This window comes from Hypanus sabinus, chromosome 9, assembly GCF_030144855.1.
Source record: "Hypanus sabinus isolate sHypSab1 chromosome 9, sHypSab1.hap1, whole genome shotgun sequence".
NCBI classification, from domain to species: domain Eukaryota; kingdom Metazoa; phylum Chordata; class Chondrichthyes; order Myliobatiformes; family Dasyatidae; genus Hypanus; species Hypanus sabinus.
In genome coordinates, this window is record NC_082714.1 from 92,183,755 (window position 1) to 92,209,839 (window position 26,085).

Consider the following 26,085-nt stretch of genomic DNA (forward strand, 5'->3'; position numbering starts at 1 on the left):
AAAAGATTTATAGCTTCACATTTCTTTATAATTTTAATAAAATTAATTAAATTTATAATAAAAACATTTTAATAAAAACAATAGATCGCAATATGAAATTCAGAACCTAATTGGTTGAATAGAGTTGGACGATTAACAGCAGACACAAAATGGCCGGAGGAACTCAGCAGGCCAGGCAGCATCTCTGGAAGTGAAGGACAGTGGATGTTTGGGGGTGAAAGGACTCCTGTACGTCAACTGTACCTTCTTCCATAGATGAACATAGGGACTGGACATCTGTGGTAAATATGAGGCGATCAGGGCTCTGGAGCTTAAAGTGATTGAAGTGATCAAAAATTGTGTGAAAAGTCACAGGTATAAGTAGAAAAGGACAAAATCTAGGAGGATGAAATGCAGACGTGAGTGCAGTGGAGCAGGACAAGCAGATTCCCCATTAATCCCCATCAATCCCCATCCCCTTGAGTTCCTCAAGGATTTTGTGTGTGTTGCTTGGATTTCCAGCTTCTTGTTTGTAAATGATTAACAAACTGGGTGGATGTACCAGCTGAAAAATTTGAAATGGATTTTCAAGTTGTAGTGTCGGTGGGAAATGGCTTGATGGGGATTAATGGGGATTCTGCTTGTCCTCTTCTACTTATACCTGTGACTTTTCTCACAATTTTTGATCACTTCAATCTCTTTAAGTTCCAGAGCCCTGATCGCCTCATATTTACCACAGATATCCAGTCCCTATACGCATCCATCCCCTCTCAGGAAGGCCTTAAAACTCTGTGCTTCTTAATGGATGACTGACTTAACCAGCCCCGCTCCATTTCCCATATCTCCTTGCCTGCCCGTCACCTTCCTCTGGTGGTGCTCCCCCTTTTTTTCCTTCCATGGCCTTCTTGACTTTCCTATTAGGTCTCCCCCTCTCCATTCACCAATCAACTTCCCAGCTCTTTACTTCACCCCTCCCCTCCCGATTTCACCTCTCCCCTTCCCCACCTTTTAATGCTATTGCTCATCTTGATTTTCCAGTCCTGCCAAAGGGTCTCGGCCTGAAAGGTCGACTGCACTCTTTTCCATCGATGCTGCCTGGCCTGCTGAGTTCCTCCAGCATTTTGTGTGTGTTGCTCTTTATTAACACCCTCCTCTGTCTGGCAAAACTGGTTTTCATCCTCAACAATTTCTCTTGCCTCCTCCCACCTTGACCAAGCCCGAGGTGAAGCCTTGAGGAACAGCATTGGCTTGTTCCATACACGCTCCAACTCCTCCTGCGCTGTGTTGACGACCGGATTGGTGCCTCTTACTGCACCCCTGCTACCTTTACCACCACCCCTGGCAGGGCATTCCAGGCACTCACCAATCCCTGTGACTTCCCAAAATTTACCCCTCACCTGCATATCAGAGGCAACTTACAGCAGCTAAGGGGCAAACTTTGAGGTGTGGGAGAAACTTGGAGGTGGTGATGGTGGGGGGGGGGGGAAGAGGTGGTGGTGAAATCCACATGGTCACAGAGAATTTGCCAGCTGTGCAGAAGGCACAGCCTTAGAATTGAGGGAAGTCCCATTAGAACAGAGATGAGGAGAAATTTCTTTACACAGATGGAGAATCTGTGGAATTCATTGCTCCAGAAGGCTGTGGAGGCTGTGACACTGGGTATAGTTAAGGCGGAGGTTGATAGGTTCTTGATTAGTCAGGGTGTCAAAGGTTTCAGGGAGAAGGTAGCAGAAAGGAGGCATAATATAATCAGGAATACTCCGCATGGCTTTGTCAAAGTGCCTTATGAGCCTGATTGAATTTTTTAAGGATGTGCCTAAACACATTGATGAAGGTGGAGCAGTAGATGTATTGTATATGGATTTCAGCAAGTCTTTTGTTAAGATACCCCATGCAAGGCTTATTGAGAAAGTAAGGAGGCATGGGATCCAAGGGGACCTGGCTTTGTGGATCCAAAACTGGCTTGCCACAGAAGGCAAAGAGTAGTTGTGGACGGGTCATATTCTTCATGGAGGTCGGTGACCAGTGGAGTGTCTCAGGGATCTGTTCTGGGACCTCTTCTCTTCATGATTTTTATAAATGATCTGGATGAGGAAATGGAGGAATGGTTAGTAGATTTACTGATGACACAAAGGTTGGAGGTGTTATGGATAGAGTGGAGGGCTGTCAGAGGTTACAGTTGGATGTTGATAGGATGCAAAACTGGGCTGAGAAGTGGCAGATGGAGTTCAACCCAGATAAGTGTGAGGTGGTTCATTTTGGTAGGTCAAATATAATGGCAGAATATAGTATTAATATAGTATGACTTTTGCCAGTGTGGAGGATCAGAGGGATCGTGTCCACAGGACATTCACAGCTGCAGCGCAGGTTGACTCTGTGGTTAAGATGTACGGTGCATTGGCCTTCATCAATCGTGGAATTGAGTTCAAAGGCCGAGAGGTAATGTTGCAGCTATGTCGGACCCTGGTCAGACCCCACTTGGAGAACTGTGCTCAGTTCTGGTCACTTCACTACAGGAAGGATGTGGAAACTATAGAAAGGGTGCAGAGGAGATTTACAAGGATGTTGCCCAGATTGGGGAGCGTGCCTTATGAGAATAGGTTGAGTGAACTCGGCCTTTTCTCCTTGGAGCAAAGGTGGATGAGAGGTGACCTGATAGAGGTGTATAAGATGACGAGAGGCATTGATCGTGTGGATAGTCAGAGGCTTTTTCCCCAGGGCTGAAATGGCTAGCATGAGAGGGCACAGTTTTAAGGTGCTTGGAAGAAGGTGCAGAGGAGATGTCAGGGGTAAGTTATTTACGCAGAGAGTGTTGAGTGCGAGGAATGGGCTGCTGGCAATGGTGGAGGAGGCAGATACGATAGGGTCCTGGATAGGTACATGGAGCTTAGAAAAATAGAGGGCTATGGGGTAACCCTAGGTAAATTCTAAAGTAAGTACATGTTTGGCACAGCATTGTGGGCTGAAGGGCCTGTATTGTGCTGTATGTTTTCAATGTTTCTATGTAAATCAGCCATGATAGAATAGCATAACAGACTCGATGGGCCAAATGGCCTGATTCTGCTCCTATGTCTTGTGGTCTTGTACACACACTTGCAGCAGCTGTAGTCGCTGTACTGTAAATTATCTGTAAATTACAGGCAATTATGATGGGCGGGGAAAGGTTTTATTGGGTTACAGCAGCTTGGACTGCAAAGAGTTAACAATTCAGTATGTTTCTTGGCAAATAAGCTCATACTCCCTCCCCCCAATGTAAACTTTTCAGAAGACCTTAGTCCAGTTTCCAGTCGCTGTGTCGTTCTGCTCTCTCGCTCAACTTATTGCTGGCCGCCTGTGTCCAGAGAGAATGGGTAAGATGCAGGAACCCTGCTGACTTGTTCTTATCTTAAAGACATTTTGATGAATGCACCTCCTTCTGAAGACTTTCAACAGAGCGTGAAAGCTCCTGAACTTTGAAACTGAATTATAAATAGATCTTCTTGTGTGGTGGATCAAGTATAGGTATTCAGGACTTCTATCTGTGAGTAACTTGAAGCACAACAGCTTTAATATTTACTTGGACTCTTAATACAACAAACTGTCTCAGCTGCGTAGGAGTAAAAAGATGTGCGTTGTGAGCCTCATTTGGAGGGACGAGGGACAAACAGAATTCACTGAAGGAGGCTGGGTGGTGCAACTTATCACGGCCTCAACCTCGTCCTGAAGTAAATATTACAGGAGTCGCAGAGAGAGATAAAGCAGTGAACAGATCCTTCAGCTGCCAAGCACCCTAGTGCTGAGGAGGGGTCTTGGCCTGAGAAGTCAACCGTAGATCCTGAGTTCCTCCGGCATTTTGTATGCATCAATCCAATTCTGACCCATTTTGCTTTCTCCATTTTCTCATTAACTCCTCTCCGCCTCTCTCCTTGGGTTCTGCCTGTCACCCACACACTCTTCTCACATACCCCACTCTGTCCATCTGGCCTCCCCACCTCTCTCCCTCGATTCTGGGCTCCTATCACAATCTCCCGCTTTCCACCTTGTGCCTCTTCCCTCCCAGCTTCTGGTGGATTCGCACTCTCCCCTCCCCTATTTGCCTACACCCTCTCCTTACCTGGATCCACCCGTCACCCATCACCCTTCCCTCCACCACTGTATACGGGCTGCCCCCAATCTATCTTTCAGCCCAGATGAAGCGTCTCGACCCAAAAGATCGACCATAAGACCACAAGACATAGGAGCAGAATTAGGCCATTCAGCCCATCGAGTCTGCTCCATCATGGCTGATCTATTGCTCTTCTTAACCCCATTCTCTTGCCTTTGCCCTTTAGCCTTTGACGCCCTGACTAATCAAGAACCTATCAGCCTCCACATTAAATATACTCATTTTCTTGACCTCCACAGCCGTGAATTCCACAGACTCTCAACCGTCCAACTGAGAAAGAGTTGAGAGGGAAAGTAAATCAGACGTGATGGACTGGCAGAGCAGAATCGATGGACTAAATGGCTTAACTCTGATCCTATGTCCTACAGTCTGAAAATATACATTTGAAATGTTCAGTAGGAACTCTTAGACAGGCACAGGGATGAAAGAAAAATGGAGATTATGTGGGAGGGAAGGGTTTGATCTTGGAGCAGGTTAAAAGTAGCACAGCATTGTGGGCTGAATGGCCTGTACTGTTCTATGTTTTGAAGTACAGTGCAGTCCCTGAAAAGTTTAATTATCATTCAACATGAAGATAGCCAACTGAAACAGCATTCCTCCTGGGCCAAGGTGTAAAACACTTTACTAACAGCACACCACACATGTGGTTACAAATTCATGTACAGTCGGCCCTCCTTATCCACGGGTTCCGCATGCGCGGATTCGACCAACCGTGGATCGGGAAAACCCAGAAGTTCTCTCTCCAGCCCTTGTTCGAGCATGTACAGACTTTTTTTCTTTGTCATTATTCCCTAAACAATACGGTATAACAACTATTTACATAGCATTTACTTTGTATTAGGTATTATAAGTGAGTCGGAACAGGTACATCTGGTATTATTTAGCATCAGTCAGTCAAACATTTGTCTTAGTATGTAGTATATATTTTCAATAATTAAACCACTACGTTACTTAGTAATAATTGTAGCTTTCTTCGGGATAGGGCCTTTCATACGCTCCATTATTCTCACTTTATCCTTTAAAATTGTTCTGATCGTTGACCGACTGTAGCCTAACACTTTTCCAATGACCGATGGTGTTTCACCTCTTTCCGATTGCTTTATTATTTCCACTTTATTTGCAATTGTGATCGTTTTCCGGAACAGAAGCACTGCGGGTGGCGGGTCCTGAGCTCTGCCGGGTCCCAAGTCCGCCGCACTGAGACAGGTTAAATTAGGTCCCGAGCTCCGCCGGGTCCCAAGTCCACCGCATTGAGACAGGTTAAATTAGGTCCCGAGCTCCGCCGGGTCCCAAGTCCACCGCATTGAGAAAGGTTAAATTAGGTCCCGAGCTCCGCCAGGTCCTAAAGTCCACCGCACTGAGACAGGTTAAATTAGGTCCCGAGCTCCGCCGGGTCCTAAAGTCCAACGCACTGAGACAGGTTAAATTAGGTCCCGAGCTCTGCCGGGTCCCAAGTCCACCGCATTGAGACAGGTTAAATTAGGTCCCGAGCTCTGCTGGGTCCTAAAGTCCACCGCACTGAGACAGGTTAAATTAGGTCCCGAGCTCCTCCGGGTCCTAAAGTTCACCGCACTGAGACAGGTTAAATAAGGGACTTGAGCATCCGTGTTTTTTTTGCATCCGCCGGGGTGGTGGGTTCCCAGAACTAAACCCTGTGGATAAGGAGGGCCGACTGTACAGTCACAAAGAGAACAAAATAGCCCGTGTCTTGTTCAGCCTGTTCTTCCTCCGAGGAATGCCGGAAAGCAGCACCGAGTGAACAGTGGAGGGCAGTGGCGGTTGAACGGGACAGGCCCCCCACCCCCCAAACCCAGTCTGGGTTCCACTGGTCTCAACAGAAGCCCCTGCTCTCACCCACAACACCTCAGTCTCCTCCCCTGGATGGCTGCACTGAGGCCTGGGCATAGTTCTCACCACAATCAAGGTGATTTAGTATTAGAAATGTAGCAGGTCTTTTATTTACAGAAAATATCCCATAGAAATCAAATTTATAAGTTGGTTGGACTAGTACATGGATTGGAAAGGTTCAGAGGACATAGGCCAAAGGTAGGTTGCTATGTTTTAACTTCAAAACATCAAATTAATTCAAAGAATGATATAGCAACGTGGGAATACAGGTCTAACTTCTTTTATTTTCTTTTAGACTAGCCCAGGTGAGAATTTTATTCGGCACAGAGCCATTGAACCGGTTGTATGATTTGTATCTCTAAAGCTATTTAATAATATGGTAACATATCCTTGCAGAATAAGTATTTGTCCGTCAGAGCAGTGGGGAGAGCCACCGCACTATTGTTCATAGGCTTAGTCAGGTTGGTGAGGGGCTCCCCCCTCTCTACCCCTCACCCCCTCTACCCCCTCCCCCACCCTCTCCCCCTTTTCCCCCTCCCTCTACCCTCTTTACACTTACTCTCTCTACACCCTCTCACTACCTCTCTACCCTCCCCTCTCTACCCTCCCTCTCTCCCCCTCTCTCTACTCTCTCCCCCCTCTACACTCTCACTCACTCTACACCCTCTCACTACCTTCTCTCTACCCTCCCACTGGCCTATCACTGGCTGCACACAAAACCACGAGTCCACCGAAAAGATTCAGGCTGGACTATCACCGCTGCACGTGAAACCCCAGGTCCACGGGTCCACACAACAAAAAGGGAAGAGGAATGTAGGTTGGAGTTCATTGGCTGCCATGACTGTTGTTCTGATTTGGAAGGAGCAGCATCTCCTGCCCATCCTCCTCCTACGAAGTGGGAGACTTCACTCTTGGCGCTTCACTTCGAACTCTGTAAGGAACTCAAAGGGAGATTGGGTCCTTGGCCCCTGTGATGGGGCAACAGAATAAATGTTTTGCATCAATAGTCCTGAGGGCAAAATGGCTTACTTCTTTGCCCTTACTTCTACATGATAGGAGCAGATAGGGAAACAGATCCTGGAAAGGCATGATAATAACAGATTGATGGGGACTTTAAGTTCCCAACTATCGATTGGCTTCTCCCTAGAGCATTGGGGTGGAGTTTGTTAGGTGTGTTCAGGAAGGATTCTTAACACAATATGTAGGTAAGTCTACAAGAAGAGAGGCTGTACTTGATCTGGTATCGGGAAATGAACCTGGTCAGGTGTCAGATCTCTCAGTGGGAGAGCATTTTGGAGACAGTGATCATAATTCTATCTCCTTTACAATAACATTGGAGAGAGGGACAGATAAGTTAGAAAAGCGTTTAACTGGAGTAAGGGGAGTTACGAGGAAATTGGAAACTTAAATTGGAAATAGATGTTCTCAGGGAAAAGTACAGAAAAAATGTGGGAAATGTTCAGGGGATATTTGTGTGGAGTTCCGGCATAGGTACATTCCAATGAGACAGGGGAGTTATGGTAGGGTAGAGAAACCGTGGTGTACAAGGGCTGTAATAAATCTAGTCAAGAAGAAAAGAAAAGAGAGTTTCAGAGAGTTAGGTAGTGATCTAGAAGATTATAAGGCTAATAGGAAGGAGCTTAAGAAAATTAGGAAAGCCAGAAGGGGCCATGAGAAGGACTTGGCAGGCAGGATTAAGGAAAACGCCAAGTCATTCTACAAGTATGTGAAGACCACGAGGATAAGACATGAAAGAATAGGACCTATCAAGTGTGTCAGTGGGAAAGTGTGTATGGAACCGGAGGAAATAACAGAGGTACTTAATGAATAATTTACTTCAGTATTCACTATGGAAAAGGGTCTTGGTGATTGTAGTGATGACCTGCAGCAGACTGAAAAGTTTGAGCATGTAGATATTAAGTAAGAGGAGCTTTTGGAAAGCATCAAGTTGGATAAGTCGCCGGGACCAGATAAGATGTGCCCCAGGCTACTGTGAGAGGCGAGGGAGGAGATTGCTGAGCCTCTGGTGATGATCTTTGCATCATCAATGGGGACGGGAGAGGTTCCGGAGGACTGGAGGGTTGCGGATGTTGTTCCTTTATTCAAGAAAGGGATAGAGATAGCCCAGGAAATATTAGTCCAGTGAGTCTTACCTCAGTGGTTGGTAAGTTGATGGAGAAGATCCCGAGAGGCAGGATTTTTGAACATTTGGAGAGGTATAATATGATTAGGTATAGTCAGCATGGCTTTGTCAAGGGCAGGTCGTGCCTCACGAGCTTAACTGAATTTTTTGTGGTTGTGACTAAACACATTGATGAAGGAAGAGTAGTGGATGTAGTGTATATGGATTAAAGCAAAGCATTTGATAAGGTACCTCATGCAAGGCTTTTTGAGAAAGTAAGGAGGCAAGGGATCTAAGGGGACATTGCTTTGTGGATCCAGAACTGGCTTGCCCATGGAAGGCAAAGAGTGGTTGTAGATGGGTCATATTCTGTATGGAGGCTGGTGACCAGTGGTGTGCCTCAGGGATCTGTTCTGGGACCCTTACTCTTCGTGATTTTTATAAATGACCTGGATGAGAAAGTGAGGGACGGGTTAGTAAGTTTGCTGATGAAACAAAGGTTGGAGGTTTTGTGGATAGTGTGGAGGACTGTCAGAGGTTACAGCAGGACATCGCTAGGAAGCAAAACTGGGCTGAGGAGTGGCAGATGAAGTTCAACCCAGATAAGTGTCAAGTGGTTCATTTTGTTAGATTAGATATGATGGCAGGATGTAGTATTAATGGTAAGACTCTTGCCAGTGTGGAGGATCAGAAGGATCTTGGGGTTCGAGTCCACAGGATGCTCAAAGCAGCTGCACAGGTTGACTCTGTGGTTAAGAAGGTGTATGATGTATTGGCCTTCATCAATAGTGAATTGAATTTAGGAGCCAAGAGGTAATGTTGCAGGTAATGTTGCACCCTGGTCACTTGGAGTACTGTGCTCAGTTCTGGTCGCCTCACTATGGAATCCACAGAAAGGGTGCAGAGGAGACTTACAAGGACGTTGCCTGGATTGGGAAGTATGTCTTATGAAAACAGGTTGAGTGAACTCGGCCTTTTCTCCTTGGAGCGACGGAGGATGAGAGGCGATCTGATAGAGGTGTATAAGATGATGAGAGGCATTGATCGTGTGGATAGTCAGAGGCTTTTTCCCAGGGCTGAAATGGTTGCCACAAGAGGACACAGGTTTAAGGTGCTGGGGAGTAGGTACAGAGGAGATGTCAGGGGTAAGTTTTTTACTCGGAGGGTGGTGAGTGCGTGGAATGGGCTGCCGGCGATGATGGTGGAGGCGGATATAATCAGGTCTTTTAAGAGACTTTTGGATTGGTACATGGAACTTAGAAAAATAGAGGGCTATGGGGAAGCCTCGTAATTTCTATGGGAGGGACATGCTCAGGCCAACTTTGTGGGCTGAAGGGCCTGTATTGTGCTGTAGGTTTTCTATGTTTCTATGGTTCAGGTCCCGCCATGGTCTGTAAGGACCACGTTCTCCCTGCGACCGTGTGGGTTTCCACTCCGATTTCCTCCCACGTTCCAAAGGTGTGCGAGTTAGGGTTAGTGAGGTGTGGGAATGCTCTGCTGAGACTGGAAGCCCGGCTGTCCCAGCACATTCTTGGACTGTGTTGGTCACTGACGCAAACAACAGCTTTCACTTTGAAGTACCTGTGACAAATAATCTAATTTTAATTTAATATTTAATATTTTATCTTGTTTCTACACTGGCTCCATTCTCGCGAAGCCCATCGGAACCCATGGGGAAATTTTGTGCCAACAACCAACACAGTCCTGGGGGCAGCCTGCAAGGGTTGCCATGTCTATGGAGCAAGCCCACAACTTCATAACCCTAACTGCTACATCTTTGGACTGTGGGAGGGAACCCACGCGCTCACGGGGACAGTCTACAAACCCCATACAGACAGCAGCAGAAATTGTACTGGGGTTGCTACCTTGCCACCCATAAAATGATGGCCAGTTTCCACCCAGTTTCGAATGAGGGACGTTAACACATGAGAGATGAACTGTATGACAGAAGGTGCTGCACATGCTCCAAAACCACAGTGTTGGTCCACAGACTGGTGCCAGGGACGGCAAGAGAGAGAGCCTGAAGAATGCTTGCCTATGTGATAGAATGGTCTCGTTGGGCCAAATGGCCTAATTCTGCTCTTGGGTGTAGTAGTTGGTGTGACGCTATGACAGCTTGGGGGATCCTGGGGTTCAGAGTTCAATTCTGGCACCGTCTGTAAGGAGTTTTTACATTCTCCCCGTGGGTTTCCTCCAGGTGCTCCTCCCACAGTCCAAAGACGTACTGGTTAGTAGATTAATTGTCCTGTGATTAGGCTGGGGTTAAATCAGGGGGGCACTGCTGGGTGGTGTGGCTTGTTGGGCTGGAAGGGCCCATTCCACACGCCATCTGTAAGTAAATAGATAGATGCATAGATAAATAGATAGATAGATAGATGGCTAAATAGATCTTACAGTCTTATAAGGCATAGGAGCAGAATTAGGCCATCGAGACGAGACTGCTTTGCCATCCCATCATGCCTGATTTATTATCCCTCTCGACCCCACTCTCCTGCCTTGTCCCCATAACCTCTGATGCCATTAATAGCCAGGAAACTGCTTTAAGTTTTAAGTACACTGTACCTCCACAGCCGCCTGTGCCAATGAAGACCATAAGGCTCAGGAACAAAATGAGGCCATTCGGCTCCCTGTGTAAGAGGTTCATGAGTGAAAAGAGGAGGTTTTCTGCATGAAGATGGGTGGTTCTCTCTCCAGGCAGCTGCAGGTGATGGGGACAAACTGACAGCTTGTTGTTTCCTCCACAGCCGGTAAGTGTGGACAGTGTGGCCCTGGGTTCAGCAGCCCCCTCAGCGCCATGAAAGGTGAGTTGTACAGATGGGATCACGTTAGCTGTTGTCATGTCACAGCCGGGTTCCTTAAGGATGCTGTGGCCGGGGGTGGTAATGGGGACAAACTCTCACTACCTATTAATGGTGTGCATCTTAAATAGCCTCTGACAACCAAGTCCAGATCCTGGACTTTCTTGTGTTGCTTAGCAACTGAGCCTGACAGAACTGTTTCTACTGATAGGAGAAGGGGCAAAAGCAGGTCAATGGTGCCTTAAAACGTTGGGCAGATGGAGTTCCTCAACAGCTCATTTCAGAGAAGGAAAACTCTGACCTCAAACCTCTGCTGCCTTCCGATTATACCTACTCATGGGGAAGGCTTTGGGAGCAAACCCCGAGGAAATATCTGGAGCTGGCAAGCCAAAGGCAGTCCTTCGTCGAGTTCGACACTGACCGGCAACTCCTGCGACAAGGCTGGTGCTGAACTGTATCGGTCTCTGCCATTCCCTTTGGGTTCGTCAGCTGTGTGGAGAGGGGGAGCCTGCTGCACAGGGAACGGCTAGAGGGGGAGCCTGCTGCAAGGGGAACGGCTAGAGGGGGAGCTTGCTGCACAGGGAACAGCTAGACGGGGAGCCTGCTGCACAGGGAACGGCTAGTCGGGGGAGCCTGCTGCACAGGGAACAGCTAGAGGGGGAGCCTGCTGCACAGGGAACGGCTAGTCGGGGGAGCCTGCTGCACAGGGAACAGCTAGAGGGGGAGCCTGCTGCACAGGGAACGGCTAGAGGGGGAGCCTGCTGCACAGGGAACGGCTAGAGGGGGAGCCTGCTGCACAGGGAACAGCTAGACGGGGAGCCTGCTGCACAGGGAACGGCTAGAGGGGGAGCCTGCTGCACAGGGAACGGCTAGAGGGGGAGCCTGCTGCACAGGGAACAGCTAGACGGGGAGCCTGCTGCACAGGGAACGGCTAGAGGGGGAGCCTGCTGCACAGGGAACGGCTAGAGGGGGAGCCTGCTGCACAGGGAACAGCTAGAGGGGGAGCCTGCTGCACAGGGAACGGCTAGAGGGGGAGCCTGCTGCACAGGGAACGGCTAGAGGGGGAGCCTGCTGCACAGGGAACGGCTAGAGGGGGAGCCTGCTGCACAGGGAACAGCTAGACGGGGAGCCTGCTGCACAGGGAACGGCTAGAGGGGGAGCCTGCTGCACAGGGAACGGCTAGAGGGGGAGCCTGCTGCACAGGGAACGGCTAGAGGGGGAGCCTGCTGCACAGGGAACGGCTAGAGGGGGAGCCTGCTGCAAGGGGAACAGCTAGACGGGGAGCCTGCTGCACAGGGAACGGCTAGAGGGGGAGCCTGCTGCACAGGGAACGGCTAGTCGGGGGAGCCTGCTGCACAGGGAACAGCTAGACGGGGAGCCTGCTGCACAGGGAACGGCTAGAGGGGGAGCCTGCTGCACAGGGAACGGCTAGTCGGGGGAGCCTGCTGCACAGGGAACAGCTAGACGGGGAGCCTGCTGCACGGGGAACGGCTAGAGGGGGAGCCTGCTGCATAGGGAACAGCTAGACGGGGAGCCTGCTGCACGGGGAATGGCTAGAGGGGGAGCCTGCTGCACGGGGAACGGCTAGACAGGGAGCCTGCTGCACAGGGAACGGCTAGAGGGGGAGCCTGCTGCACGGGGAATGGCTTGCTCTCCGTATCGTACTGTCCCAGCCTACGTGTCACATAGACAGTTTGGACACAATGTCCATGGTCAACCCTGGCCAACGAAGGGCCTCAAATGTGGCCAATTTGAGAATGTCAACATCCTGCGATGAACGGACAATGTAACAGTGACTGAAACATGAACGGCTCTGGTTAGTAACCTGGGTAATGAATGGGTCCTGTTTGGCGATTGCTGATTGGGCGCAATGGTAGCGTAGAGGTTTGCACAATGCTGGTTACAGTTCGGGCTTTCAGAGCTCAGAGCTCAGTCCAGGCATCCCCTGTAAGATGTCTGCCTTTCCTCCCAGTGGAGTCTGTGGGGGTTTTCCCCACGTCCTCTGATTTCCTCCCACAGTCCAAGCCGGGAGGTTAATTGGTCAATGTAAGTTAGGTTAGGTCAGGCTTTGCCGGGGTGGCGCAGCTCTAGAGGCAGGAAGGGCCTACGCCGTGCAGTATTGCTAGATTAACAAACAGTTCGCAAAAGTACTGTGGTGGGGTGAAAAACTTTGTTTTCCTTGCTGCCCATGCAGACCACTTCACCACGTCTGTACATTAAGGTCGCAGGGAGAACGTACCAACAGTGATGGGAATTGAACCCCAATGTTATATTCGGCGCTGTGATGTGTTCCGCTAGCCATGGCGATACCGTTCCTCCATCATTGCGTACGCGTTGCCCTGGATTCCCAGCGTCTGCGCAATCTCCCGTGTTTCTGAACTAACGTAAGGTTTGGGATTGAAACGCTCTTCTTTCTTCAATAAGGGCCACGGGAAGAAATTGTTTACGTGCCCTGTATCTACAGGAACACGGCGATCAACAAGCCAGACTACCTCGCCACAGTGGATGTGGACCCCACGTCCCCCACGTACTCCCAGGTGGGTAACCAAGGCCGATTGATATGGGGTTTCAGAGGCGGGATGATGAGATGACGGAGAGCCCTGGGGCATGGTGTCAAGACAAGAACCTCTCCTTCAGTGTCAGCAAAATGAAGGGGCTGGTCTTTGACTTCAGGAAGTGGGGTGGAGTCCAATCCCTCGTCCGTATCAATGGAGGTGAGGTGGAGATTTACTTATTTATCTAGAGATACAGCATGGGCCTGACCCTTCTAGCAGCAACCCACCTATTTAACCCCAGCCTAATCACTTACAATGACCAATTAACCTACCGACCAGTGGAATATGGGAGGAAACCAGAGCACCCGGAGGAAACCCACACACTCACAGGGAGAACATTGAAACTCCTTACAAACGGCGCCAATAGCCTGTCCTGTTTCACCCCCATAGGCCAAGATCGCTCACCTCAAGTTCAAGCTCAATTTATTGTCATTCATTTTACACAGGTATATCGTCAAACGAAACATCGTTCCTCAGGACCAAGACGCACAACACAGTACATACAACTCATTCATATAACACATGAAGTAAAATTACCACAAATACATTCACATATAATAAGGTGCATTTACAACTCAAGTTAAAAAGTAAACAGTATTAACGCTACTGGCACTTTATCCGTGATGAGCCCACATGAAGAGATTTATACGCAGTGGCAGAGAGTTCTGCAATCTCACAGCCTGGGGGAAGGAGTCATTTCCCATCCTAACAGTTCCTGTCCTAGTGCTACGATACCTCCTGCCTGGTTGTGGGGGGGGGGGGGGGGGGAGGAGGGGTCAAAGAGATTGTTGGACAGATGGGAGGGATCATTGAAAAATGCCAAAGGCCCTATGTATACAGGAAGTGTATTGGGAGTCAACAGAGGGCAGGCTGGTTTGTGTGAAGGTCAGGGCCACAACCCAGACCTTGTGCAGTACAGTAAACATACTACAAACTAGAATAAGAACTATATGCCTGTGTACATAAAAAAAATTAAATAAGAGAGCAAGGATAGCGAAGTAGTGTTCATGGGTTCACTGTCCGTTCAGAAATCTGATGGCGGAGGGGAAGAAGCTGTTCCCGAAACGTTGAGTGTGGGTCTTCAGGCTCCTGTACCTCCTCCCTGATGGTAGCAATGAAGGTCTTTGAGTGAGAGAGGGCTTTTGCCTTTGGAGTGAAGGAGGATGAGAGGTGACTTAGTAGAGGTGTATTAGATGACAGGAGACATATAAGCCAGAGATTCTGATAGTGTCGATGAGAAGAGGGCATGTCCGGGTGATGGGGGCCCTTAATGATCAATTGCTCTGTCCAAGACCCACAAAAAAAAACCAGAGTTGTGAATGTGGCCCAAACCATCACATAAACCAACTTCTTCTCCGTTGACTCCATCTTCCCGCTGCCTCCAGAAAACAGCCAACGTAACCAAGGACCTCTGGCACCACGGGCATTCTCTCTTCTCCCCTCTGCCATCGGGCAGAAGGTACAATATTCCTGCCGCCGTTTGTGAGGAGTTTGTATGTCCTCCCGGTGACCGTGTGGGTTTCCACTGGGTGCTCCTGCAGGCCAAAGATGTATCAACTGGTCATTGTAAATTGTCCTGTAATTAGGTGAGGATTGAATTGGGGGAATTGCTGGGTGGCACTGCTCAAAGGATCGAAAGGGCCTGTTCCACACTGAATCTCAATAAATAACTAAGCCTGAGCCAACAAGCTCACGGACGATGTTGTTCATGGTGCTTTACAGGGGGATGAGGTGCAAATATGAAAATAAAAGGCAATGAGTTAAAAGCAAGGTTAAATGAGCTGCTGTTTAAAAAGTCTGAGCCTGAGCTTTAGGTTTTGAATTCCAGGGTTTAGGAGTGTAGATCAATATCTTCTGCTCGGTACTGAACAAGCACTGCCGGACAGTGTGAGAGTTAAATTGTAAAGGAGGGAGGTAGGTAGTATAAATTTACAAGACCATTGGAAGAAGACCTGAGAGAGCTCAATTAGGATTATAAAACAATTCTGTGATGTACTCTGATCCCAGAGCTTTAAAAGCAAGAGAACTTTAAAATCAATTCTGAAAGAGACAGGAAACCAGCGCAGAGTAGTTAGTCCAGGAGTGATCTGTTCTCTCATCCTGGTTTTGGTTAACATCCAGCAGCGGCATTCAGAATGAGTTGGAGCTGAGCAATAGATTGCTTTGGAAGTTCAGTAAAAAGTGCATTGGTGCTGCCCTCTCCCTGTCACTGCTGCGCTCTATCCTGCTTTCCCGGTACGCTTACTACCTCGATGTAATTATGTATGAAATGATCTGCCAGAAGGTATGCAAACAAAAAGGTTTTCAATGTACTCCCATGATCAAACAGCTCCAATAAGCCACTCCTCAGCAACACAGAACATCAAAGGGCTCAGTATACTTTTCAGGGCCGTAAAGTCTTATTGGTGGTGGACTTGAGGGCAATTGGGATCATCTTAAGTTCAGAGCCAAGTCTTTCAGGAAAGAATGATCACTCAGTACCTCCAGTATCTAATAAGGTGGCCAGTGAGTGTATGTCTATCGTCTCCTGGTGAGGATATAATGTGCGCGTGCGTGCGTGTGTGTTTCAGTTAATTAAGCAGTGCAAGAAGAGAGCAAAAAAAAACGCAGGTAAAAAAAAAATTCAGAATCTGGCGAGCAGGGGAAGGAGCTGTTCCTGAATCACTGTGTCTTCAGGCTTCTGTACCACCTTCTTGACGGTAGCAATGAGAAGAGGGCATGTCCTGGGTGATGGGGGTCCTTAACGATGGACACAGTCTTTTTTAGGCATCGCCTTCTGACGGTGTCCTCGGTGCTGGGGGGTCAAGTGCTCATGATGGAGCTAGCAGAGTTTTCATCTTTCCACACCTTTTTCCAATCCTACACAGTGACCCCACCACACCGGACTTTGATGCAACCAGTTAGAATGCTCTGCACGGAACATCTATAGAAATTTATGAGTGTTGCTAGTGACATACCAAACCTCCTCAAACTCCTAATCAAATACAGCCGCTGTCATACCTTCTTTGTAACTGCATTGATATGATAGATCCTCATAAATGTTGATACCCTAGAAGCTGAAGCTGTTCACCCTTTCCACTGATGATCTGAAGAGCCTGTTTCAGTGCTGTAATGCTCTGTGACTCTAAGAAGAGGTGATATATTTCCGAGTGAGGGTAGTGTTTGACTTGAGGGGTGTCCCTTGTTCTCCTCTGGGTGTGAATGGGTTAGGATAGATGGACTGAAGGGCCTGTTTCACTGCTGTAATGCTCTATAACTCTGACTCTAAGTGGTGCACCACCACGAAGCAGGGGTAGTTTACCCATCCTAGGCAGTGCAACTGGGAGAATCTGGGCGCCCTGAGGCTGAGACTGGCGTATTCCCGGAGTCCAGGGGAAATCCCGGTGGAGCGGAGGAAACGGGAAAAGCAAGTGACTGTCTCTGTTTTTCTCTCTTTAGGTTATCCATCGCTTGCCGATGCCGAACCTGAATGACGAGCTGCACCACTCTGGCTGGAATGCCTGCAGCAGTTGCTATGGGGACCCTTCCAAGAAGCGTGACCGCTTGATCCTGCCGGCTCTCATCTCATCCCGGATCTACGTGGTGGACGTGGGAACGGACTCCCGAGCGCCCAGGCTGCATAAGGTGACACTGTCCAGTTCGACACCTCAATGTACGACCGTCAAACCCTGGACAGACCTGTCTTGCTCACTTCTGGCCACCTTATCATGGGAAGGATGTGGAAGCTTTAGAGAGGGTCCAGAGGAGATTTACCAGGATGCTGTCTACATTATGTCTTATGACGAAAGGTTGAGTGAGCTAGGACTTTTCTCTTTCGCTAGAAGGAGGGTGAGAGGTGACATGATGGAGGTGCAGAAGGAAAGAGGCATAGTTAGATTGGACAAGCAGTGCCTTTTTCCCAGTGTGTCAATTGCTAGTATAAGAACATATACTTTTACGGTGATTGGAAGAAAGTATGGGTTGGGGATGACAGTTTTTTTTTACACAAAAAGTGCAACGCACTACCACAGGCTCTACATTCTACGTTGTCTTCCCTGGGCATATACTCAATGGAATTTAGAAGAATATGTAGGGGAGGGGGGAATATTATTGAAACCTACTGAATATTGAAAGAACTAGACTGTGTGAGGGTGGATTCCCTTGAGCCTGGTGGTTAGTGCTTTCAAACTTATGTACCTCCTGCCCAAAGGAAGAGGGGGAGAAGAGGGAACGTCCAGGGTGGGTAGGGTAATGCTGGCTGTTTTATCAAGGCAGTGAGAACAGTGAGAAGTGTAGTTAAGGGGAGGCTGGTTTCCATGGTGGGCCGAGCTGGGTCCTTAACCCTCTGCGGTCTCGGGCTGAGCAATTGCCGCACCAAACGGGAGAGGGTGCTTCCCAAGGTCCGGCAATCAAACTTAACCGGGTCAATGGGGATACGATGAACTGCTTTAGCCTCCTGGGAAAGTAGAGTGGCTGTTGTGCTTCCTTACACGCTTTGTGGTTTTCGCGTCTCTTGCCTGATAAGAGAAGGGAGAAAGGAAAATGACTGCGGTGGGGAGGGGTTCTTGATTATGTTGGTTGCCTTGTCAAAGCAGCAGGAAGTATAGTTGGAAACAATCTCAGAGATTCGAGGTGAAGCACAGGATTTTCCCGTGACATAGAATGATGTACGTTTATTGATCTTGCAGAAATAACCAGCCCTCTTCTATTTAATTTTTCCCTGCTTTCTTCAGACTGTGGAGCCAACAGACATGTTCTGGAAGTGCAACTTGGCCAATCCGCACACGTCTCACTGCCTGGCCAGTGGGGAGGTGATGATCAGCACGATTGGTGACCCGTCTGGGAACGCCAAAGGTAATGTCTCAAAGGCAACAGCTCTTATAAAGAGAAGCTATGTAGAATAGATTAGCTTTATCTGTCACCTGTACATCAAAACATACAGTGAAACGAGTCAGTTGCGTCAACGACAGGCACAGTCCGAGGATGTGGTGGGGGGGCAGCCTGCAACTGACATTAACATAGCATGACTAACCCTAACTTGCACATCTTTGGAGTGTGGGGGATCCAGGGGAAACGCAGGTGGTTGTGAGAAGGCTGTACAAACTCCTTACGGGTGGCAGTGGGAATTGAACGCCATTCACTGGTGCTTTTCAGTGCCACACCACCAAGACACCCCTGACAGCGCCGCGTGCCAATGTTTTCCAGAGAAGATGGAGTCATGTCAAGTTTAGTTTTATTTATTTTTGAATAATTTGAATAACTGTGGATAATTGTTTATCGGGATGGAGGCCGGTGACTAGCGGGGTGCCTCAGGGATCTGTTTTGGGCCCAATGTTGTTTGTAATATACATAAATGATCTGGATGATGGGGTGGTAATTTGGATTAGTAAGTATGCCGATGATACTAAGGTAGGAGGTGTTGTGGATAATGAGGTGGGTTTTCAAAGCTTGCAGGGAGATTTATGCTGGTTAGAAGAATGGGCTGAACATTGGCAGATGGAGTTTAATGCTGAGAAGTGTGAGGTTCTACATCTTGGCAGGAATAATCCAAATAGAACATACAGGGTAAATGGTAGGGCATTGAGGAATGCAGAGAAACAGAGAGATCTAGGAATAACAGTGCATAGTTCCCTGAAGGTGGAGTCTCATGTAGATAGGGTGTTGAAGAAGGCTTTTGGAACACTGGCCTTTATAAATCAAAGCATTGAGTACAGAAGTTGGGATGTAATGTTAAAATTGTACAAGGCATTGGTAAGGCCAAATTTGGAATATTGTGTGCAGTTCTGGTCACCGAATTATAGGAAAGATATCAATAAATTAGAGAGAGTGCAGAGACGATTTACTAGGATGTTACCTGGGTTTCAGCACTTAAGTTACAGAGAAAGGTTGAACAAGTTAGGTCTCTATTTATTGGAGCGTAGAAGGTTGAGGGGGGATTTGATCGAGGTATTTAAAATTTTGAGAGGGATAGATAGAGTTGACGTGAATAGGCTGTTTCCATTGAGAGTAGGGGAGATTCAAATAAGAGGACATGATTTGAGAGTTAGGGGGCAGAAGTTTAAGGGAAACACGAGGGGGTATTTCTTTACTCAGAGAGTGATAGCTGTGTGGAATGAGCTTCCTGTAGAAGTAGTAGAGGCCAGTTCAGTTGTGTCATTTAAGGTAAAATTGGATAGGTATATGGACAGGAAAGGAGTGGAGGGTTATGGGCTGAGTGCAGGTAGGTGGGACTAGGTGAGATTAAGAGTTCGGCACGGACTAGGAGGGCCAAGATGGCCTGTTTCCGTGCTGTGATTATTATATGGTTATTTTCTTTATTAGTTTTTTTATACATTTTCTACATCGCTACAGATAAAAAAACCCAGATTGAAATGAAGAACATTAATACAGTGCAAAAATAAACATACAATAATAATATAATACAAAAGAAGATAATTGAGAAAGCACCCAAATTGAAGATATGTAAAATGAGTATCCTCCCCAAGCCCCGCAACAAAAAAGAACTCCAGACCAACCACAACACAATACAGAGAGTATAAATCAGGACATTCAAACCCCCAAAACTGTAAATACACTTAGCAACAGAAGATATTAATGCCTACTACCAAAAGAAAGGAGCTGAAAGCAAGGGACCGAAAAAAAAACCTTAGTTAAGAGGAAGGTTATGAAAGTACTCAATAAAAGGTCCCCTGACCTTGTGGAACTTTGTATCCGAATTAAGAACTGAATAATGAATTTTTTCAAGGTCTAAGCAGGACATAATATCGTTAAGCCATTGAGCATGCGTGGGCGGGGCAACATCTCTCCATCTAAGGAGGATTAAACATCTAGCCAGGAGAGAAGCAAAAGATAATATTCAACACTTGGTCGAACTCAGACGTAAATCTGTCTCACCCAAAAAACCAAACAAAGTAATTAAAGGGTTTGGTTCTAGGTGGTGATTCAGAATATGCGATAACGTTATGAAAAGATCTTTCCAAAATTTCTCCAAGCTAGGACAAAACCAGTACATATGGATGAGAGAGGCCTCGCCCCTTTTGCATTTATCACAGAGAGGACTAATGTTAGGGTAAAATCGAGATAGTTTAGATTTAGACATATGGGCTCTTTGAACAATCTTAAACTGTAAAATGCAATGGCGAGCACAAAGAGAGGTTGAATTAACCGATTTGAGAATCGAGACCCAAGTCTCATCAGATAAGGAGATATTTAAATCATGCTCCCAAGCTATTCTAATTTTATCCACAGGGGCACGTCGTAAGGCTGCTAATTTATCACGAATAAATGATATTAAACCTTTACCTAGTGGGTTAATGGAAAGAAATAAATCCATAACATTTTTCTCAGGCATTTCAGGGAAGTTAGGAATTAAAGGATTAATAAAGTGTCTAATTTGGAGATATCTAAAAAAATGAGCATTGGGCAGATTGAACTTAGCAGAGAACTGTTGAAAAGATGCGAAGCGATTATCAATAAAAAGATCTTCAAAATGTCTAATGCCCTTCCTATACCAATCATGGAATGCTGAGTCATACGTAGTAGGTAAAAAAAGGTGATTATGTACGACAGGGCTAGAAAAGGAAAAACCATGGAAACCATAGCATTTCCTAAACTGAGCCCATATACGCAAAGTGTGTCTAACAAGAGGATTAGCTATTGATCTGGGCAGACTACTAGGGAGTACAGAGCCAAGAAGTGCAGAGATAGATAAATCTTTAGTGGAACTCAACTCCATTGCCACCCAATTAGGGCACTCGGGTTGGCCATGGAAAAAAGACCAAAAGGTAGCACAACGTATATTGGCTGCCCAGTAATATAAATAAAAGTTAGATAAAGCCATGCCACCCTCTTTTTTAGGTTTTTGGAGATAGACTTTATTAATTCTAGAACGCTTATTCTTCCACAGATATGACAAAATGATAGAGTCTAAGGAATCAAAAAAAGATTTAGGAATAAAAATTGGGATTGATTGAAATAAATATAAAAGTTTAGGGAGAACATACATTTTAACAACATTAATACGACCTACCAAAGACATAGAGGTGACCATTGTAACAGACTCTGTTTTATAGTATATGAAAGATTGGCAAAATTTTCACAAAAGAGATCTTTAAACTTCCTTGTGACTATAATCCCAAGATAAGTAAATTGATTATGAACTACTTTAAAAGGGAGATCACGAAATGTTAAATCTTGTGCTTCTTTATTAATTGGGAAAAGTTCGCTCTTATGTAAATTAAGTTTATAGCCAGAGAACTGGCTAAGCTGATCAAGAAGTGAAAACATTGGAGGTAAGGATGTAGATGGATTTGAAAGAAAAAGTAATAAGTCATCAGCATAAAGAGAAACTTTATGTTCAACACCCCCTCTCCAAATCCTGGTCAATTCAGGACAATTTCGAAATGCTATCGCCGAAGGTTCTATAGCCAAATCAAAGAGAAAGGGACTTAAAGGGCATCCCTGACGGGTGCCACGTTTGAGGTTAAATAACTGTGATTTCTGAAAATTAGTCAAAACAGAGGCAGTAAGACACAAATACAGCAATTTGATCCCAGAAATAAAACTTTGACCGAAGTCAGATTTTTCTAAAACTGCAAAAAGGTAGTTCCACTCTATACGATCAAATGCTTTCTCCGCATCGAGGGAAATAACATATTCAGGAATCCCAGTTGGAGGTGAATATAAAATGTTAAATAAACGCCGAATGTTAAAAAAAGGAAGACGGTTTTTAATAAAACCAGTTTGATCATCAGAAATAATAGAGGGAATAACAGTTTCTAATCAATGAGCCAAAACTTTGGCCAAGATTTTAACATCAACATTAAGCAAAGAAATTGGCCTATACAAGGAACACTCTGTTGGGTCTTTACCCTTTTTTAATAAACGAATAATAAATGCCTCATTAAAAGAGGGTGGCAATTTACCATAATTAAACGAGTCAGATAATACTGAGAATAACTGAGGAGAAAGAAGTGAAGAGAATGATTTATAAAATTCTACGGGGAACCCATCAGGTCCAGGAGATTTCCCTGAAGACAATGCAGAAATTGCAAAAGATATTTCTTCTGATGATATAGGCGCATTAAGTTTGGCTTTAAAATCAGATGAAAGCAAAGGAATATTCAGATTATTTAAAAAATGATCAACAGAGATATTGTCATTCAAAGATTCAGAGGAATAAAGTCAAGAATAGAAATTTTTAAATACGTCATTGATTTCTAAGTGATCTGATGTAAAGTCTCCGTTCTCCTTCCGGATCTTTGTAATATGTTGTTTGGCTTTGGAACGTCTCAGCTGATTGGCTAGAAATTTACCAGATTTGTCACCATGAATATAGAAGCAACTCTTACTTTTCAAGAAGTTGGCATTCGACAGGTTGAGAAGACAGAAGATTAAATTTAGTTTGAAGTTCTACACGCTTCTTGTATAGTTCAGGATTCTTAGTTTGAGCATACAGTTGATCCAATTCTTTAATCTGATTAATGAGATCTAATCGATCTGCACAGGACTTTCTGTTAAGATTTGCTGTACAGGAGATTATTTGACCCCTCTGGGATCACATTTCAGATGAAGTATTGATGTTAAAATAAAAGGTTATTTGATCCTTAATAAATTTTAGAAAATCATCATCCGATAATAAAGTCGAGTCAAAACGCCAGTGTTTATTCCTCTGAGGGAGACCAGGAAAATTTAAAGACAAAGTAATTGGGGCATGGTCAGAAATCAGTATACTCTGATAGTCACAAGAATAGACAAATGGAATAAGTTGATTATCGAGTAAAAAGTAGTCAATTCTAGTAAAGGTATGGTGAACATGTGAAAAAAAAAGAATAGTCTCTCTCAGTAGGATGAAGGAAACGCCATATATCAGAGATACCATAATTAGAGAGAAAAGAGTGAATAGCTAAGGCAGATTTAGTAGGTAGTCTAGTAACAGAGGATGATCGATCCAAATTAGGATCTAACCAACAATTGAAATCGCCACCCAGTATAAGAGAGTATGAGTTTAAATCTGGTAGTGAGGAGAAAAAAACGTTCAAAAAAATTAACATAATCAAAATTGGGAGCATACAGGTTTGCTAGTACAACTTTAGTATTGTATAGTTTACCAGAAACAATAATAAAACGGCCATTTGTATCAGATATCTTATGGAGTTCAAAAGGAATATTTGAATTAATAAGGATGGAGACCCCCCCCCCCCCCCCCAGCTTTGGCAGCAAAGGATGAATGAAAATGCTGACCCGCCCACTTTGACAGAAACCGAGAATTATCAAAACTACGAATATGAGTTTCTTGAAGGAAAGCAATGTCAGCTTTGAGTTGTTTAATATGCGAGAAGACCTTCCTTCTTTTAACAGGATGATTCAATCCCTTTACATTCCAGCTCACAAGTTTAAGTGAATTAACCATTATCAATTGTTAGTGCATAGAAGGTAGCAGGCATATAAAAAATCAAGCAGTACAATAACAGTCTGGGAGCAAAAATGTAAACATAGATCCGTAGAATCAAAACAGAGACACATCCTGAATAACAAAGGAAAACAAAAGAAACAGTGAGTAGTGTTGGAACTGGAGAACCCACCCCCACCTCGCAACCCAAAATTAGACGGCTACCTAAAAAAGCAGCTAGCTCTACCAAAAAAATTAACCCAAGTATGACTTCCAGTTCTGTGTCGTTAACAAAAGTTCTGTATAAATAATACAGCAAATAATAACTAATTTATGCACTAGAAAACAGAATTACAAATAGGAACAACTTCAACAGAAATATAAAACTTAATACAAAGAAAATCAGAAGAAAACTAAAACTAACCCTACCCGCGAAAAATTATAAAAGATTAAAAGAAAAAAAAGGGAGGGAGAAAAGGGGGAAATTATAAAATTCAAAGAGAGTCCTTATCAACAATTTACAGAAAAAAAAGCAAAACTTAAACTATGAATCAACCAATAGGGAGGCCTTCAAGAAAAACTCCAAACCTCCAAAACAAGTTAAAGACAGTTGTAGTTCTCTATAGATAAGGTTATACAAAAATAAAATAGATTACACAGGTAAAATCTAAAAGTTCGCAGGGAAACATTAAACTTAAATTATCTATTTAGAAAAAACGCACCAAGACCAGGGAGAGATTGTCTACAGCCCTCAGAGTTTCAATAGATAATGACTGAATTATTCAAGTAAAGTCTGAGTTCGGAAAAAATAGTTTTACTTCGAGAAGTGCTTATCAACCATTTTAGAGGGTCAGGCTGGTTCCGAAGAAGACGAGGTGGCTGGAAGACTTCCAACAAATGCCTCAGCCTCCTTCACTGATTTAAACCACTTATAATCTCCAGTAGTAAGTGTAATTCAAAGATCGGCTGGATTTCGGAGAGAGGGTCTGAATCCGCGATCAAAAAGCACTTTCATTACACCTTTAAACTCAGCACGCATCTTCAGAACCTGGGGGGCAAAATCCTCCACAAAACAAATGACCGTATTTTGAAAAGCAAAAGTACCTCTGTGGCGTGCCTCCATAATCAAACGGTTTTTCACCTGGTATTGATGAAAGCACAAAATTACCGGCCGTGGGCGGGAACCCAGAGTTGCTCGAGGGACATAGATCCTGTGTGCCCTTTCAAGCTCAGGTGGAGTCGGAAGAAATTCTTTCCCGAAAATCTCACAGAGAAACTTAGGAAAAAATTCAACGGGAGAGCCCTTTTCGGTGGCCTCTGGCAAACCAAGAATTCGTAGATTGCGACATCTGCTCCGATTTTCAAGATCCACCAGTTTGGAAAAAAATTTACTATTCTTCTCCTCTAGGTTGCAGAGAGCAGAGAGTTTCAAGGTATTGAACACGACGTTTTAAATCTTCAGAAGTTACGTCAACGCGAGATAAATGTTCAGCATGATCATCCACTCTAGCACTAATCTGATCCAATTTGACAATCAGCTGGATTTTTTTTATATTAGTTTTTTAATACATTTTACAGATTTAAAAAACCCCAAATCACAATGAGGAACATTAATACAGTGCAAAATTAAGCATACAATGACAATATGATACTGTGGCGACCCATTTCCGAACCGGCTCACAATTAGATAGCCTACGGGGGTTTGCGAGCACAGAGCTTTGGAGCCTCTGCGCCACGGGGGGCAGGTCGAGAGAGGCTTAAAAGTGAGGCTGAGGATTTCGAATAAAGTTTTTCCTTCGACTGCAGTTACCGACTCCGTGTCATAATTTTAGTGCTGCATGTAGCACACCGCTACAATTGGTGACCCCGACGGTCCAAACGATTTTTGGACCAGAAATGACCGACGCCGCCTCTGTTCATGCGGTTTCGTTGAAACTGCCGGGTTTCTGGACACAGCGCCCGAACCTATGGTTCCAGCAAGCCGAAGCCCAATTCCACGTTCGCCAGATCACCTCAGAAGACACCCGCTACTACTACGTTGTGAGCTCCCTCGACCAGGACACAGCGGCCCAGGTCGCGGAGTTCGTACAGTCGCCCCCGGCAGACGGCAAGTACACAGAATTCAAAGCTCTGCTCCTCAGGACTTTCGGACTCTCACAGCGCGAGCGGGCTGCCCGTTTACTGCACCTGGAAGGCTTGGGCGACAGACCTCCATCTGCTTTAATGAATGAGATGTTGTCTCTCGCCGACGGACACACACCCTGCCTCAT

At 45.6% G+C, this 26,085-nt stretch overlaps 1 protein-coding gene across 4 annotated transcripts in view; it reads left to right on the plus strand.

The window, feature by feature from the left end:
- The first annotated feature begins 3,194 nt into the window (after positions 1 to 3,194).
- Positions 3,195 to 26,085, plus strand: part of selenbp1 (selenium binding protein 1) — a 48,290-nt gene continuing 25,399 nt past the window's right edge. The window contains exons 1-5 of one of the 4 annotated variants that reach the window (XM_059980212.1): positions 3,195 to 3,329; positions 10,838 to 10,894; positions 13,316 to 13,428; positions 16,885 to 17,070; positions 18,159 to 18,279. In XM_059980212.1, the coding sequence (XP_059836195.1) occupies positions 3,326 to 3,329; positions 10,838 to 10,894; positions 13,316 to 13,428; positions 16,885 to 17,070; positions 18,159 to 18,279 (481 nt within the window). In that variant the 5' untranslated portion in view covers positions 3,195 to 3,325. Of the gene's footprint in view, positions 3,330 to 3,358; positions 3,500 to 3,663; positions 3,684 to 3,792; positions 3,814 to 10,837; positions 10,895 to 13,315; positions 13,429 to 16,884; positions 17,071 to 18,158; positions 18,280 to 26,085 lie in introns of those variants that run through there. The other 3 variants (XM_059980213.1, XM_059980215.1, XM_059980214.1) reach the window with 3 other exon arrangements.